This window comes from Lytechinus variegatus, chromosome 13, assembly GCF_018143015.1.
Source record: "Lytechinus variegatus isolate NC3 chromosome 13, Lvar_3.0, whole genome shotgun sequence".
NCBI classification, from domain to species: Eukaryota; Metazoa; Echinodermata; class Echinoidea; order Temnopleuroida; family Toxopneustidae; genus Lytechinus; species Lytechinus variegatus.
The window spans coordinates 27,010,195-27,028,209 of record NC_054752.1 but is presented as its reverse complement, the minus strand read 5'-3'; the positions used below and the strand labels follow the sequence as shown (position 1 = coordinate 27,028,209).

Genomic DNA, 18,015 nt, shown 5'->3' with positions numbered 1-18,015 from the left:
GCATACTGTGAACACAACCCAGAATACATCTCTGACAGTCTCGCCTGTGAAAATTAATTCAATATAGGAAGACTGGTGACAAACATTTGCTCTGGTGACACGTCATCAAACATTTGCTCAATCAAATTTAGCCTTTGACTAAAATCATATGATATGAAGGGGCAATTTTTAGGATGCCCTACTTGATGGAAGAAGGAAATTATTGGATATGGCCATTTGCTACAAAATTAGGACAAAGTATCAATTTTTATCCACATGTTTTGACAGAAATTAGGCAAAATATCAATTTTTAATGAAATTTTTTTTTACCAGAGATGAACTTTGACCTTGAGCAAAATCAGTAAATCACCTGAAAATTTTCTCACATAATGGCTGATACTTGATCTCATAGGGCCTATACAATCTTGATGGACTTGGGGTGTCAAAGTTAGATCAATTGTATACAAAATAAGAAAAAAAAATATATGATTGTAAAAGCCAAAGTACATTGACCCAAAATGACTTTTGACCTTGACTTAGAAACATATCCCTCCAAAATCATTTGTGATATCCAATAATCATGTCATAAAAGTGTCATTTAACTTGATCAGATTCTTTTAAACCTATGAAAACATACAATATCTTATCATAATGAATAACACTTAACCATAACCAAGTGACCTAAAGACTGGACATTTCAAAGTTACTTTGAAAATTTGAAGTCTTTAAATTGTCAATTTTTGAAAGATGATAGCAGTTAATTGCACGATGCTTATTGGCTTTAATAACTATTGGCTTTTGACAGACATATACTGATGCTGATTACGCAACACACTCATGACTTCTGGAGGTGTTTCATAAAGTAGTTTATAAGTTACATTCGACTTTAAAAACGACTCGTCTCCGGCCCTTTCATTGATGTTGAGATATATATACTGTATATCTCATGAGAGTCGATCGTAAAGTCGCTCGAGACTTACAATCAGCTTTGTGAAACACCCACCTAGGGGGTGTTTCACAAAGATTGAAGTATGACTTAGGTCGAAATTAAATGTCTAGTTACGCGCAGTATAAAAGGCATGACCGTATTGGTCACATCATGCCAAGAGGATGCGCACTACTGCATAAAAATCAATAAGATTGCGTGTTGCATATCAGATACGTGTCGGCATTTAAGTGCGACGTACGTCATACTTAAATCTTTGTGAAACACCCCCCAGGTCTGATAGCATTCCTAGTGATTAATTTCTAAATGAACAGCTGTTTGAAACAAGCCTTTACAAAACATAAAACGGTGTACTAACGTTTACAACATGATTGATGGTAAAGTGGCCTAGGAACCAGAGTGCATTTTTCTTCATAATCAAGACTCATGGCATATATATATCCTTGTTTTAAATCAGGGTTACATAACACTTGGGGTAGCCATTAATCGTACGCTTGATTTTCACAATTAATTGCTTTTTATAGTTAATGCAATCAATCATAAAAAAAGGTTCTACGATCATTGATGTGTTGTTACAGGTCTTTTGAATCATCTTTATTTCTGAAATGGGCCAGATTTCCACTCATGACTTCTCAATAAAGTGCCTCTATAAGATAAAACAAATTATCTTTAAAAAATAAAATCTGTTAAAAATCCACCATCTTCATTCAAATGTACTTTGCATTTACAAGTCACTGACAAACTGAAATTAACTACAATAATGAAAAGCCCACTATCCTGAAAGTACTTTGTTGATGGTATGACAAAATAGATGGTATTGTCACTGTGTTAACATGACTCATTAAAAAAAATCCATCATGGAAATTTTGTATATCTTTTGGAGATTTTGGAATATTCAATAGTCCAATATCTAGGATCAATTAAAGTTTGTGCCAAGTTTTGGCAGGAATCCCATATTAAAGGACAAGTACACCCTAACAAAAAGTTGATTTGAATAAAAGGAGAAAAATCCAGCAAGCAAAACATTGAAAATTTCATCAAAATTGGATGTAAAATAAGAAAGTTATGACATATCTAATATTCACTTAATTGCACATCCTGGTCGGTAAGCAAATGCAAGACTGATGACGTCATCCACTCACTATTTCTTTTGCATTTTGTTATATGAAAGATGACATATTTTTATGTGATGATAAGACATTTCTCACATATTCAATATTATATCAATACATAATTAATACTTAATCATACTTCTACAGGAAGTATACCAGCTCTAACTTTCATAAGAAAGTATTACTCATCCTTCTTCCAGCTAAACTTCTAACGCATACACATTTTATGTGTTTCTTTATTTATATTCACTACATTTCATGTTCTCCCTAAAAGGTCAACTCCCCCAATTCAGAGTAAACTTATGACGTAGGAAAATTTTGTCTTATGTGACGTTAACTTATACGAGTAAGGTTTGGATTATACAATATTCTGTGTTTACACTTCTTTCACATGTTCAAATTGGTCAAGATTAGCATAGAGTTTCTCCAATATCTTGAGCGCCCTCGTTTTCTTTCCAAAATCATAAATTGTGAGATTTTTATTGATTGGATTGAAGATTATGGATATATCTTCTGATAGAACAGTGAATTTGATATTTTGTTTTAATGATTGTTGAATTTTGTTATGTATACCTCGTTTAATTTAAATTAATGTATTTGATATTGCATATATCATGACTGATTTTATGAACTTTTTGATCTTGTTGAATTTAAGTGTATTCTATTGTATGTAAGATAGTTTGTACAGTGTAAATATGTTATATAGTTTTTTTTTTTCAGAACAGTGCACATATAGTCTGTACATAATTGAAAGTGTTCTATAATAGATTCATTTGTATTTTCATTTGATGCATTGTGTGAGAGTTTGAGAGAAAGAGGAGGTAGAAGATAAATTAAAAAGTTTTACAATATTATTATTTTGTTTAATATGAATTTTAATTGTTTAACTATGTTGGAACATTATTTCATTATCTTTTTAAACAAATGTGGGAAAGCCACATTTTCTAACAAAAGGGGATGTTATGTGATGATAAGACATATCTCACATATTCAATATTATATCAATACATAATCGATACTTAATCAATACTTCTACAGGAAGTACACACATTTTATGTGTTTCTTATTCACTACATTTCATGTTCTCCCTAAAAGGTCAACTCCCCTATTCAGAGTAAAGTTATGATGTACAGATTATTTTGGTCACGCGTCCAAGGTTGACCAACACCTGTTTGGTTGTAAAGAGTCTAGACCATACCAATATATAAGGGGTTTACTTCTGAACCCAAATCAGATTGGTTAGAGATTGCAGATTACTTTACAGATTGTTCCAGCATACAGATAGATTAGAGATTGGAGTTTAGAGCGTATAATCACCATCAGACTTACTCATGTTCCTGTATTATTTGTTATCTTCATCTTCATCATCAAGTATTTAATAAATGTATACATGTATATGAACTGTACATTCTGCAGTGCTTGTCTCATTTAGGTCTGGTTGAAAGTTAAAGTGCAATCGATCCAGCGACAACACAGCAATATTATAATTTTCTCTACAATGTCAAGTGAAATGTTGAATTGAGATTGTTATTACTCTATGGTTCAGTCAAGTTGGTCCATATTTTCTGTAAAAAATGAAATATTGCATAATTCGAACAATAAAAAACAAAAGAAATAGTGAGTGAGGGGCATCACCGACTGTCTCATTTGGATGTCAATGAGTTGTGCATATCACTGTTTTGTGAAAAATAAGCCAAAATCTTAAAATGTCATAAATTTCTTATTTTACATCCAATTTTGATGAAAGTTTCAGCGCGAGGCCCATATGCATGCTTGTGAGATTTTTCTGAATTTATTAAAATCAACATTTATCTGGGGTGGACTTCACCTTTTAAAAAATGCTATTTTTCTTTCCATTGAGGTTTTCCTACAGTCTTGATAAATTTGTCAGAATAGTGACAATGATAATTTTGCAATGAAACACATGGCTCTGACTTTTGAGGTGTTGAATTGAAAAACAAAAAGATTGAAAGACCTGTCAGTATCTTGTGAACAACTCCCTTGGACGGACATGCCCTGGCCCAACTCTGACATTCAAATGACTTCATGTTGGTCTTTCCATCCTAGTCAGATAACATATATCATAACATATGACATTATGGTCATTCATCTGGCTTTTCTCCTACAACATCTGGGTTTTCTCCTACTATTCACAGACGACTAGAATTCTCTGATATACCATCTTACAAAGAGTTACGGTTGATCCGATCAATCGTAACTCTATGGAAATCCATCAGTGTCATAATTTTTTCTATGAAAAAGTTGCACAATGTCCTTTGAATGCAAAGAAAAGCGCAGTGAATTTTCAAGGAAACAATGAATGCATGAACATACATCATAGCTAAAAACTATTTTGAACAAACATGAATAATTGATGACGTTGCTAGTCGTCCATAGTTGTGATTGATCGGATCAATTGTAACTCTTTGTAAGACGGGGCCCAGAGGCAATGGTATGGAAAGTCATTACCCCTAGCTAGCTTGGCAACAGATTCCATGTGTGGACGATGCCAGAAATAAGTTTGAGGTATGGTAGAACAGGGTTGGGTGATGAGGGAGGATACCTATGGGACATGGTAAGTGTGGGAGGCGAAAGTGAGGTGGGTGTCACAGCTAGAGCAAGGAGAGCTACTATACAGGTAAATATTTCCTTGTAGATCAAAGGAATGGTGTATGAGTTGTTTGAGATTGGTGATACTCCGAAAGACATGGTGTCGGGGTAAAATCTAAAAAAAAGGATCTTCAGAATTCACATATACATAATTATAACACGAGTCAAAGAATTTTTGTTTGTCAGCCTTTTGCAAGAACAAATGCCACTCTGACCTCCTTTTAAAAGGGTCGTTAAAAAATGTCTATGCTATTATCTATTTGATACATGTTTATGTAAACATTCATGTTTTTTTCCCTGTGTGTATTCACATATGATCTGTTAGGGAGGATTTCAAAGAAAATCTCTTCATACACTGTGAACATTCATATGGCTTTTCTCATGTGTGTGTTCGGAGATGACGTATCAGATCAATCTTTTGAGAAAACCTCTTCATACAATATGAACATTCATATGGCTTTTCTCCTGTGTGTGTCCTGAGATGGGGTTTCAGACTACCTTTTTGAGCAAACCTTTTCTCACAGTGTGTACATTTAAATGGCTTTTCTCCTGTGTGTGTTCTGAGATGAAGTTTCAGACCACTCTTTTGAGCAAACCTTTTCTCACATTGTGAACATTCATATGGCTTTTTTCCTGTGTGTGCACTGAGATGAAGTTTCAGACCACTCTTTTGAGCAAACCTTTTCTCACAGTGTGAACATTCATGTGGCTTTTTTCCTGTGTGTGCACTGAGATGAAGTTTCAGATTACTCTTTTGAGCAAACCTTTTCTCACAGTGTGAACATTCGTAAGGCCTTTCCCCCGTGTGTATTCGCAGATGATCTGTCAGGGAGGATTTAAAAGAAAATCTCTTCATACAGTGTGAACATTCATATGGCTTTTCTCCTGTGTGTGTTCTGAGATGGAGTTTCTGACTACCTTTTTGAGCAAACCTTTTCTCACAGTGTGAACATTTAAATGGCTTTACTCCTGTGTGTGTTCTGAGATGGGGTTTCAGACTACCTTTTTGAGCAAACCTTTTCTCACAGTGTGAACATTTAAATGGCTTTTCTCCTGTGTGTGTTCTGAGATGAAGTTTCAGACCACTCTTTTGAGCAAACCTTTTCTCACAGTGTGAACATTCATATGGCTTTTTTCCTGTGTGTGTTCTGAGATGGAGTTTCAGACTACCTTTTTGAGCAAACCTTTTTGAGCAGTGTGAACATTTAAATGGTTTTTCTCCTGTGTGTGTTCTGAGATAGAGATTCAGACCACTCTTTTGAGCAAACCTTTTCTCACTGTGTGAACATTCATATGGCTTTTTTCCTGTGTGTGTTCTGAGATGGAGTTTCTGACTACCTTTTTGAGCAAACCTTTTCTCACAGTGTGAACATTTAAATGGCTTTACTCCTGTGTGTGTTCTGAGATGGGGTTTCAGACTACCTTTTTGAGCAAACCTTTTCTCACAGTGTGAACATTTAAATGGCTTTTCTCCTGTGTGTGTTCTGAGATGAAGTTTCAGACCACTCTTTTGAGCAAACCTTTTCTCACAGTGTGAACATTCATATGGCTTTTTTCCTGTGTGTGTTCTGAGATGGAGTTTCAGACTACCTTTTTGAGCAAACCTTTTTGAGCAGTGTGAACATTTAAATGGTTTTTCTCCTGTGTGTGTTCTGAGATAGAGATTCAGACCACTCTTTTGAGCAAACCTTTTCTCACTGTGTGAACATTCATATGGCTTTTTTCCTGTGTGTGCACTGAGATGAAGTTTCAGACCACTCTTTTGAGCAAACCTTTTCTCACAGTGTGAACATTCATACAGCTTTTTTCCTGTGTGTGCACTGAGATGAACTTTCAGATTACTCTTTTGAGCAAACCTTTTCTCACAGTGTGAACATTTAAATGGCTTTTCTCCTGTGTGTGTTCTGAGATGGAGTTTCAGATTACCTTTTTGAGCAAACCTTTTTGAGCAGTGTGAACATTTAAATGGCTTTTCTCCTGTGTGTGTTCTGAGATGGAGTTTCAGACCACTCTTTTGAGCAAACCTTTTCTCACAGTGTGAACATTCATGTGGCCTTTTTCCTGTGTGTACACTGAGATGAAGTTTCAGACCACTCTTTTGAGCAAACCTTTTTGAGCAGTGTGAACATTCATATGGCTTTTTTCCTGTGTGTGCACTGAGATGAAGTTTCAGACCACTCTTTTGAGCAAACTTTTTCTCACAGTGTGAACATTCATATGGCTTTTTTCCTGTGTGTGCACTGAGATGAAGTTTCAGACTACTCTTTTGAGCAAACCTTTTCTCACAGTGTGAACATTTAAATGGCTTTTCTCCTGTGTGTGTTCTGAGATGGAGTTTCAGACTACCTTTTTGAGCAAACCTTTTTGAGCAGTGTGAACATTTAAATGGCTTTTTTCCTGTGTGTGTTCTGAGATGGAGTTTCAGACCACTCTTTTGAGCAAACCTTTTCTCACAGTGTGAACATTCATGTGGCTTTTTTCCTGTGTGTGCACTGAGATGAAGTTTCAGACCACTCTTTCGAGCAAACCTTTTCTCACAGTGTGAACATTTAAATGGCTTTTCTCCTGTGTGCATCCTGAGGTGAAGTTTCAGACTACTCTTTTGAGCAAACCTTTTCTCACAGTGTGAACATTCAAATGGCTTTTCTCCTGTGTGTGTTCTGAGATGGAGTATCAGATTATTCTTTTGAGCAAACCTCTTCATGCACTGTGAACATTCATATGGCTTTTCTCCTGTGTGTGTCCTGAGATGAAGTTTCAGACCACTCTTTTGAGCAAATGTCTTCATACACTGTGAACATTTAAATTGCTTGTCTCTTGTGTGTGTTCGGAAATGAAGGGTTAGACTACTTTGTTGAGAAAATATCCTCTTACAAAGTGGACATTCATATGGCTTTTCTTCTGTATGTATTGAAATATGATCAACCAGATGACTTTTCTCAGAAAATTCCTTGTAACAGAATGAACATTTATATAGCCTCTCTCCTGCGTGTATTCGCAGATGACAGTCAAGAGACTTTTTATAAGAAAATCTTTGCATACAGTGTGGACATTCATATGGCTTTTCTTCTTTGTGTGTTCTGAGATGAAGGGTCAGAGAAAGCTTCCAAGAAAATTTTTTCGTACATATTGAACATTTGTATGGTTTTTCTACATTGTGTGTTTTGATATGATTGGTCAGACTACTCTTTTGAGCAAATGTTTTCTCACATAATGAACGTTCATACAGCTTTTTTCCTGTGTGCGTTCTGATATCCTGAAGCGTATATTTCTTTTTAGAAAACCCTTTCTCACATAAGCATTCATATGACTCCTCTCTGATGTGTCTTTCATTATGTTTTGTTGAAAATCTCTTCTGACAAAATTCACTTTCACATGAACATTGAGGTGGATTTTTTTCTCCGTTTTTTGGTAGATGCCGAGACAGGCGCTTTTTCGCAGGAAATTTCTCGTAAGAAAGAGAACACTCATTTGGCTTCTCTTTCATATGACTTTGAGCATCACATTTAAGTTCTTTCTGACGGCAGAAACATTTGTTCCTTTTTCGATGTGATCTCAAGTTGTAAGCAGGATCATTTTTATGGCTGAAAATCTTTTTACAGCGATGCACCTTTCCTCCAAACTCATTTTCGTCACATTTACTTGACATACCTTCTTTTGAGTCTTGCCTTTGTTTAACAGAATCACCTGGTAATAAAAGAGAAAATAAATGCCATCAAGACAAGTAAAGTAATTCACCTGGCTTTTCTCCTACAACATGGACATTAGCATGACTATCTCTAATCTGATTATTAGTCAGATAATAACTATCAGGTCATTACAGTATGGTCATTCAGTTGGTTACTCTAATACAGCATTGACATCACATGACTATGTCTTTACAGATGAGTCGGATGTCAATCAGAACACTACAGTACAGTGGAATGGTTGGCTAAGGAAAATGTGGTACGGCAGTATGGGAACGTGCTTGGAGGGATGACAGACACGTTTTAAGGAGGGCTTTGAGTTCGAGGTGGGTGGTTGGAGGGGGAAGGGACAACCAAAGAAGAAATGGAAGAGACAAGTGTAAGAAGAGAGCCAGGATTTGGTTGATGGCGAAGGATGCACTGAATACGGCGAAGTGAAGGGAGGGGGTAGGGGCAATTGCTGCAAGTGTGGGGTGAATCCAGAAACCTCCTTCATGGAGACAAAACCTCATTCATGGAGACAAAACCGAATTCATAACTTGGGATTGATGGCAATGATGATAATGACTAATGACTAACAAGAGTCCTCTTTTGAGCAAATTTTTCCAAAGTGTGAACATTCCAATGGCTTTTTTCCTGACATTCCAGTGTGTGTTCGGAAATGCAGGGTTAGACCGCTTTGTTGAGAAAACATCCTCTTACAAAGTGGACATTCATATGGCTTTTCTTCCACATGTATTGAAATATGATCAACCAGATGACTTTTCTCAGAAAATTCCTTGTAACAGAATGAACATTTATATAGCCTCTCTCCTGTGTGTATTCGCAGATGACAGTCAAGAGGCCTTTTATAAGAAAATCTTTGCATACAGTGTGGACATTCATATGGCTTTTCTCCAGTGTGCGTTCTGACATGACGTTTCAGACTACCTTTCCGAGAAAACATTGTCCTACAATGTGGACATTTGTATGGTTTTTCCTTTGTGTGTATTCTAAGGTGAAAAGTTAGAAGTGATCTCTGTGTAAATCTCTTGTTGCAGTGTGAACATTTATAAGGCCTTTCCCCTGTGTGTATTCGCAGATGATCTGTCAGGGAGGATTTAAGAGAAAATCTCTTCATACACTGTGAACATTCATATGGCTTTTCTCCTGTGTGTGTTCTGAGATGGAGTTTCAGACTACCTTTTTGAGCAAACCTTTTCTTACAGTATGAACATTCATATGGCTTTTCTCCTGTGTGTGTCCTGAGATGGAGTTTCAGACCACTTGTTTGAGAAAACCTTTTCCCACAGTGTGAACATTCAAATGGCTTTTCACCTGTGTGTGTTCTGAGATGAAGGGTGAGAGAAAAGTTCCAAGAAAATCTTTTTGTACATATTGAACATTTGAATGGTTTTTCTACATTGTGTGTTTTGATATGATTGGTCAGACTATTCTTTTGAGCAAATGTTTTCTTACATAATGAACATTCATACAGCTTTTTTCCTGTGTGCGTTCTGATATGCTGAGGCGAATATTTCTTTTTAGAAAACCCTTTCTCACATAAGCATTCATATGACTCCTCTCTGATGTGTCTTTCATTATGTTTTGTTGAAAATCTCTTCTGACAAAATGTACTCTCACATGAACATTTGGGTGGATTTTTTTTCTCTACTTTTTGGTAGATGAAGAGACAGATGCTTTTTTGCAGAAAATTTCTTGTAAGAAAGAGAACACTCATTTTGCCTTTCTTTCATATGACTTTGAGCATCATGTTTCAGTTCTTTCTGACAGCAGAAACATCTGTTCCTTTTTCGATGTGATCTCAAGTTGTAAACAGGATCATTTCTATGGCTGAAAATCTTTTTACAGCGAAGCACCTTTCCTCCGAACTCAATATCATGTTTACTTGACATACCTTCTCCTTTTGAGTCTTGCCTTTGTTTAATGGAATCACCTGATAAAAAGAGAGAAAATAAATACTATCAAAACAAGCTTTGATTTTAATATTTCATTTATTCAAACATGCACGCATTACATAATTTCAATATTCAGTTTTCCATCTTGGTCCTAAATTGTAGAAACAAATCATACACATGTATGTTGCATTGGATTGCATAATAAAAAAGAACAAATTTTAATCTTAACCCTAAAAAGACTGGGGGGGGGGCTGATTCAGCCCCCCCTCGACATTTTTCGCGATAAATCCGCCGCGCAAAATTTTTGGACCGCGTCGCTCGCTGACTTTTTACTTTCAAGTCTCGCGCAACTTTTGAGACCAAAATTGTGACCCCCGCGTACGCAGTTCTGAAATTATGCAACATTTCGTAAGTGCATGCAGACCCAAAATTACTCAAAAACGTGAATTTGTGTACAAATCCAATGCAAATAGTGTTTTAAGCCAGAATTCATAAATGTATCATTATTTTTCCCTTTACTGCTTAAAATAGATTAATTTTATCTTTTTTATGGTCAAAATAAAGTCCCCGACAATTTCCATTGAAAAAACAATAAAACAAAAAGTCGAAAAACATAGAAATACATAAGAAATTTAGAAAACAATAGAATACCTAAGAAAATAAATGTGATGTTGAAATTTTTTAAAAATAAATTTGATCAGATGGCTATCTAGATTATGTGAAACAAAAATTAGCATTTCAGGGGCATTATATTATTAATTAGAGCAAACTTATGATTTTACGCATAAATTAGCATAATTAATGAGACATGAGTTTTTTTGCAGAATTTGATGTTATAGTTTTGTAGATAATGCCATGGGTAACACGTGTGCCAATTTTCGTTGTGATCGCGTGATCAATGGTCGAGATCATTAGGGGGGGGCTGAATCAGCCCCCCCGTCTTCTTAGGCGTTGAAATAGCCAAGTCTATTTAGGGTTAAGTGTGCAAAGTAACCTAGAAGAAAATATGAGAAACACTGTTACAATAGGAATTAGCACAACTTAACACCAGGGTCCCTGTTGCATAAAAGTTAGTATGATGGTAAATTAACCATCCAATGGTAACTTCCCTGAAATCCTTGATTTTGACTGGCTGCTAAGCATCGATACCAAGGTAGTTTACCACTGGATGGCAAAGTTACTGCAATAGATTTTTTTTTTGCAATGGGGACCTGGAAAAATAAACATGATTTAAATGAAGATCAGCATTAGAAATTTCTCATTAAAGGACAAGTCAACAACAAAAACTTGATTTGAATAAAAAGGGCAAAATTCAGCAAGCATAACACTGAAAATTTCAACAAAATCGGATGTAAAATGACAAAATTATGACATTCCAAAATGTGTTTCATTTCACAAAAACAGTTATATGAACGAGCCAGCTACATCCAAATGAGAGAGTCGATGATGTCACTCACTCACTATTTCTTTTGTTTTTTATTGTTTTAAATATGAAATATTTTGATTTTCTCGTCATTGTCAAGTGAAATGAAGTTTCATTCCTCCTTGAACACGTGGAATTCCATTATTTTAACATTTTGTGCTTCAGGCAAGGAGGCCCTAATCGTCAAATTCATCAAAATTGAAATATTGTACAATTCAAACAATAAAAAACAAAAGAAATCGTGATTGAGTGACATCATCGACTCTCTCATTTGGATGCAACAGGCTCCTTCATATAACTATTTTGTTAAAAATAAGCGAAACTTTGAAATGTCATAACTTTCTTATTTTACATCCGATTTTGATGAAATTTTCAGCATTGTGCTTGTCCAATTTTTCTCTATTGATTCAAATCAATATTTTCCTGAGGTGGACTTGACCTTTAATCAAAATTTCAGATAATTTAAACACCATTGTTTTACCCGATATCCTTAATACTGGGATCCATTTCATGATATTTTATAATATAATTGCATAACAAATAAATACACTCGGACAAGTCAAATTTACATATCAGATTCTATCAAACAAGGCAAAAGCGATTTTGGGTCTCGCCCACTTATGAAAATAACCAGAAATACTGCCTTTTGCGAGGGCACACAACAAAATTGCATCAAAACTTCATTGTGCAATGACTGGAATGGAATAACGCTTGTCATAAAACCCTTACACGTAAAATTTAATGTTGACCTGAAGATAACCTTTGACCTTACCATGTGACCTCCGACTGCAGCATAACAAGCAGGTCTCCCAAGTTATTCTACCATCCAAGTTTGCTTGATAAGTGACTTACAGTTGTGGAGTTTGGTGTCATAAGAGAGTCTGGCATGTTAACTTTAACGTTGATCTGAAAATGACCTTTGACCTTACCATGTGACCTCCGACTGCAGCATAACATGCAGGTCCTCCAAGTCCATCTACCATCCAAGTTTGGTTGAAAAGCTACTTGGGGTTACAGAGTTAGGTGTCATAAGAGTCTTGCATGTAAACTTTAACGTTGACGTGAAAATGACCTTACCATGTGACCTTCGACTGCAGCATAACATGCAGGTTCCCCAAGACCATCTACCGTCCAAGTTTGGTTAAAGATAAATTCCAGTTTTGGTAACGATGTCAAAATTACTTTTTACAGAATCTAATATGATGACCACCCAAGTGTCTGTTTGTATAAGTAAAAAATATGTGCCAAAGGATTCTGGAAGAAATTGTGTAATTGCCGAGAAATAAGCAAAATAAGCGTGGATTCGGTCACTTCCGCCGGTCTTTATTCCAGCAATAATGATACACTGTCCCACGTGTGCCTATCTGTGTTGGTGATCTTAAGTGTGCACATTTTTCAGCGTAGATTTCAAGATTTCACAAAGTTCAGTTTATGTCACCGTACAAGATCTAGATCCTCGATGATATACTGACAATTAAGCCTTGTTTTACAGACTTTCTCATGAAATCAGTGTTTACTGCAACTACTGGACTTTCTCTTAAAAAAGCGACTTACGGTTGCGAAGTTAGAGATCATAAGAGAGTCTTGCCTGTAAACTTTAACGTTGACCTGAAAATGACCTTTGACCTTTCCATGTGACCTCCCACTGCAGCATAACATGCATTTCCCCCAAGTCCATCTACTATCCAAGTTTGGTTGAAAAGCGACTTACCGTTGTGGAGTTATGTGTCATTAGATTTGTGACGGACGGACGACATTTGGATCCCTATGTCTTGCCTTCACCTCTGGTGGGCGAGACAAAAATTGACAAATCATGAAAAGATTTAAGCTACTTTTTGACTCAAACTTAATAAGGTTACACTTCACAATTCTGAGGGTTCATAATTCCGAAGGTTCTTTATTCTGAAAGTTCGTAATTCCGAAGGCACGATAAACCAAAAACAAAATAAGGTTCGATGGCCAAAAAAGTAAAAGGGTTCGTTAATCCGAACATTTGTGACATTATTCCAAAGGTTTGTTATTCCGAAGGCTCAATAATCAGAAAACAAAATAAGGTTCGATGTTCCGAAGGTTCATTAATCCGAAAACGAAATAAGGTTTGTTGTTCCGAAGGTTCGTAAGTCCGAAAACGAAATAAGGTTCATTAATCATTTAGCTTTAGGACTAACGAACCTTCGGAATTACTAACATCATTTCGATTTCGGATTAACGAACCTTCGGAATTACGAACCTCATTTCGTTTTCGGACTAACGAACCTTCGGAATTACAAACCTTCGAAAATACGAACCTTCGGAATAACAAAGCTTCGGAATTACGAATGTATGCGACGTAATACTCCTTGATAAGATCGGGACCTAAACATTTTGAGATTAATATATCTTTTTTTCTTTTACACGGAAGCATAATGCCGTCGCTTGAACTACAAGTACTGACACATAACGTCGCAAGTCTTCACGCATAATACGGCATCGGTATTTTCTTCAGGACTCGAGTTACAGATAAGATGTTTTCACTCAGTAATTTGTTCAAGCTCTGTCATCTGAATGTTTTAATGGTGTGTTTGGTGGGACAGGCATGGATGAAGTGGGGGCAGTATTGAATTCATTACGATGAAGAGGGGTCACTTTTTAAAAAAGATAATATTTGATTGTTGTTCATTACATTTTGATAAAAAAATAATATTTCGTATTGTTACTTGGAATGTACCGTTTGAACAATAATTTAAAGTGATTTACAAATTTCCCTTGGGGAGAAGAGGTGGAGGGGGCAGACTTAATGTTGACCCAAACCTCCCCCCCGAAAAAAAAAAAAAATAAATGTAAACCTACATTTCCTTTTCCTGAGATTTTTTCACAAAATTCACTAAAATGTGCACAATATCATAAAATTTCACATAAGATTTGTTTTTCACATCCCCTCTCCACAGAAAAAAAAATCTAATTACTTATTACATATTTCTTAAAGATTTAACAAACCTGGCATGACAATGTATTATCCATTGACAACCTATTTTTATTTTTATTTAACTGGCGGGTGCACAGCAAAAGAAAAGTATGGGGATAGAGGGGGAATAACATTTATTTTGCATGTTTCACAAAATGGAGTGCTCATATTCACCATTTTGGTTGGGTTTGGTTTTATTCATGATTTAAAAATACATAGAACGTTCAGATGACAGAGCTTGCGCAAATTAATGAGTGAAAACATATTTCATATCCAATTTTTAACTTGAGTGCTGAAGCAGATACCGATGTGGCATTATGCATTTTATATACTTGCGACGTTATACATTAGTAATTCAAGCTACGATTTTATGTGTTAACTCTGACATGCGTTGGATGCTCTTGGCATGATTTCGCAATCTGCGACATTATGCATTGGTGTGACATTGTTCTAGTAGGATCCATGGTTGTAAAAAGCCTTGCAAAACCAACTTATGAAATCTAGCTATGCAAGTTTTTTAAGTGTATGTCAGACCAAAAATTTGATTACAAAAAGGACTTCATGTACAAATTCAAATCAAATTGACTGAGTTTTAAGCCAAAATGTATCATCATTTTCTACTCCTTCTAGCGAAAACAATTTGCATGTAACAGTACTCAATGTTGCTTATGATCATAGAGTGTAACTGATGATTTCCAATGAAAAAAAAATCCTACATGTATGTCGTCCAGGGTCCCATAAATCAAAGGTTAGCGATTAATTGTATGTTGTAGTCAATGCAATCAACTGTCAGGAAAATGTTCTACGATAATTGCTATTTAGGTTTGTGTTACAGACCCTTGAACTTCAAAGTTTAAATACTCAATCTGTTTGGATATTCTGAAATAAAAATTTGGATTCATCCCCCTATCATGCCAGTCATTCATTCTCCCACAAAGTATAATTTTTGTTAGAAACGTTATGAAATAAAACACAACATTCCATGTCACATTGCCCATGCAGGACATTTACAACATGCATTTTTTCCATTATTTTTCAAGGAAGGAAGACCCAATAGGAATACAGTGAGGCGGTGCTAGGTCAGTCAAGCACACCTAGCCAGTGATGTTAGCTCGAGCTAAAGCCTAGGTAATAATAGCAGTGCTTTGTATCCTCAGGCAAAAAACCTTTATTTATTTACAACATGTTTTTTTTCCATTATTTTTCAAGGAAGGAAGACCCAATCGGAACAGTGCGAGCCGTTGCTAGGTCAGTCAAGCACACCTAGCTCTGACTGGTTCTGTCAGACCCCGGGGTGGATTTTGTCAGAACTGGTGCACCAAACTGGATTGGATCAAACAAATCTCACTCTTTTCATTATCATATTACAATTTCCATAAGATTTTCAATTACAAACCTGTTTTGATGATCAAAATAAAACCCCTGTTAGGACAATTTGCATGCAGTATTTTTCAGTTTTCTTGTTTTAATTTATCTGCCTTTTACATTGATTATGGCACCACTCCATCACTAGGCCTCAGATTTCATTTACAACTTTGCTCCCAGAAATGTCACAGTAGCTTTAACCATATCTAGGCTGAGGTATTTTGGAAGATCCTATAGCCGATGGGGGGGGGGTGTGATTTGCACACTTAAAAATGATTTAAATATATTTACAAACACATAAAAATCAATTCATACAGATTTGACATTCAAATGAATTAATGTTTGCATAGGACTAGACAGATATCGATAAAATCTTGATATATACAGAATGGTTATTGACATGGCTTTTCTCCTGCATGTTTTTTCAGATGCCTTATGAGACAATGTCTATCAGAAGAATCCTTGTCACAGTACTGACATTCATGCCGTTTTTTTCCCTGTGTGGGTTTTAACATGACGGTTAAGATTACATTTTAAGGAAAATGCTTTCTTACAGTGTGAACACTCAAATGGCTTTTCTCCTGTGTGCGTCCTAAGATGGGGTTTCAGACTACTCTTTTGAGCAAACCTTTTCTCACAGTGTGAACATTGAAATGGCCTTTCTCCTGTGTGTGTTCTGAGATGAAAGGTCAGAGAAAGCTTCCAAGAAAATCTTTTCATACATATTGAACATTTGTATGGTTTTTCCTTTGTGTGTGTTCTAAGGTGAAAAGTTAGTTGTTTCCTCTGTGTAAATCTCTTGTTGCAGTGTGAACATTCGTAAGGCCTTTCCCCCGTGTGTATTCGCAGATGATCTGTCAGGGAGGATTTAAGAGAAAATCTCTTCATACACTGTGAACATTCATATGGCTTTTCTCCTGTGTGTGTTCTGAGATGGAGTTTCAGACTACCTTTTTGAGCAAACCTTTTCTCACAGTGTGAACATTTAAATGGCTTTTCTCCTGTGTGTGTTCTGAGATGGAGTTTCAGCGAACTCTTTCGAGCAAACCTTTTTTCACAGTGTGAACATTCAAATGACTTTTCACCTGTGTGTGTTCTGAGATGAAGGGTCAGAGAAAGCTTCCAAGAAAATCTTTTTGTACATATTGAACATTTGAATGGTTTTTCTACATTGTGTGTTTTGATATGATTGGTCAGACTATTCTTTTGAGCAAATGTTTTCTTACATAATGAACATTCATACAGCTTTTTTCCTGTGTGCGTTCTGATATGCTGAGTCAGATATTTCTTATTAGAAAACCCTTTCTCACATGAGCATTTATATGACTCCTCTCTGATGTGTCTTTGATTATGTTTTGTTGAAAATCTCTTCTGAGAAAATCCACTCTCACATGAACATTTAGGTGGATTTTTTTCTCTGTTTTTTGATAGATGGCGAGACAGACGGTTTTTCGCAGAAAATTTCTCGTAAGAAAATGAACATTCATTTGGCCTTCCTTTCATATGACTTTGAGCATCACATTTAAGTTCTTTCTGACAGCAGAAACATCTGTTCCCTATTCGATGTGATCTCAAGTAGTAAGCAGGTTCATTTCTTTGGCTGAAAATCTTTTTACAGCGATGCACCTTTCCTCCAAATTCATTTTCGTCACGTTTACTTGACATACCTTCTCCTTGTGGGTCTTGCCTTTGTTTAATGGAATCACCTGGTAATAAAATAAAAAATAGATGCCATTAAGACAAGTATGGTAATTCACCTGGCATTTCTCCTACATGGACATTAGCATGACTATCTCTTTCCTGATGATTAGTCAGATAATATCTATCAGGCCATTACAGTATGGTCATTCATTTGGTTACTCTCATACAACATTGACATCACATGACTATGTCTTTACAGATGATGAGTCCGATAATGTCAATCAGAACATTACAGTACAGTGGAACGGTTGGTGAAGGTGAATGTATTACGTTGGTATGGGCGCGTGCTCGGGAGGGATGACAGACACGTTTCAAGGAGGGCTTTGAGTTCAAGGAGGGTGGTTTGAGGGG

General features: G+C 36.0%; 3 protein-coding genes across 3 annotated transcripts in view; all 3 read right to left on the bottom strand.

Moving 5' to 3' along the window:
• Positions 1 to 6,057: 6,057 nt before the first annotated feature.
• The window catches only part of LOC121425907 (zinc finger protein 271-like), a 77,254-nt gene continuing 65,296 nt past the window's right edge, over positions 6,058 to 18,015 (bottom strand). The window contains exons 15-17 of the mRNA XM_041622014.1: positions 10,231 to 10,269; positions 6,252 to 8,334; positions 6,058 to 6,069 (exon numbers count right to left, since the gene is read on the bottom strand). Of these exons, the coding sequence (XP_041477948.1) occupies positions 6,066 to 6,069; positions 6,252 to 8,334; positions 10,231 to 10,269 (2,126 nt within the window). The 3' untranslated portion in view covers positions 6,058 to 6,065. The remainder of the gene's footprint in view (positions 6,070 to 6,251; positions 8,335 to 10,230; positions 10,270 to 18,015) is intronic.
• On the bottom strand, positions 8,331 to 10,122 carry LOC121425913 (zinc finger protein 239-like). Its single transcript, XM_041622021.1, has one exon. The coding sequence runs from the start codon at positions 10,051 to 10,053 to the stop codon at positions 8,908 to 8,910; it is 1,146 nt and encodes a 381-aa protein (XP_041477955.1). The 5' UTR covers positions 10,054 to 10,122; the 3' UTR covers positions 8,331 to 8,907.
• Positions 15,899 to 18,009, bottom strand: LOC121425912 (gastrula zinc finger protein XlCGF52.1-like). Its single transcript, XM_041622020.1, has one exon. The coding sequence runs from the start codon at positions 17,626 to 17,628 to the stop codon at positions 16,444 to 16,446; it is 1,185 nt and encodes a 394-aa protein (XP_041477954.1). The 5' UTR covers positions 17,629 to 18,009; the 3' UTR covers positions 15,899 to 16,443.

Excerpts from the sequence above, each read along its gene's own strand:
- LOC121425913 (XM_041622021.1), bottom strand. The coding sequence starts at position 10,053 with ATGAGTGTTCTCTTTCTTACAAGAAATTTTCTGCAAAAAAGCATCTGT.
- LOC121425912 (XM_041622020.1), bottom strand. The coding sequence starts at position 17,628 with ATGTCAAGTAAACGTGACGAAAATGAATTTGGAGGAAAGGTGCATCGC.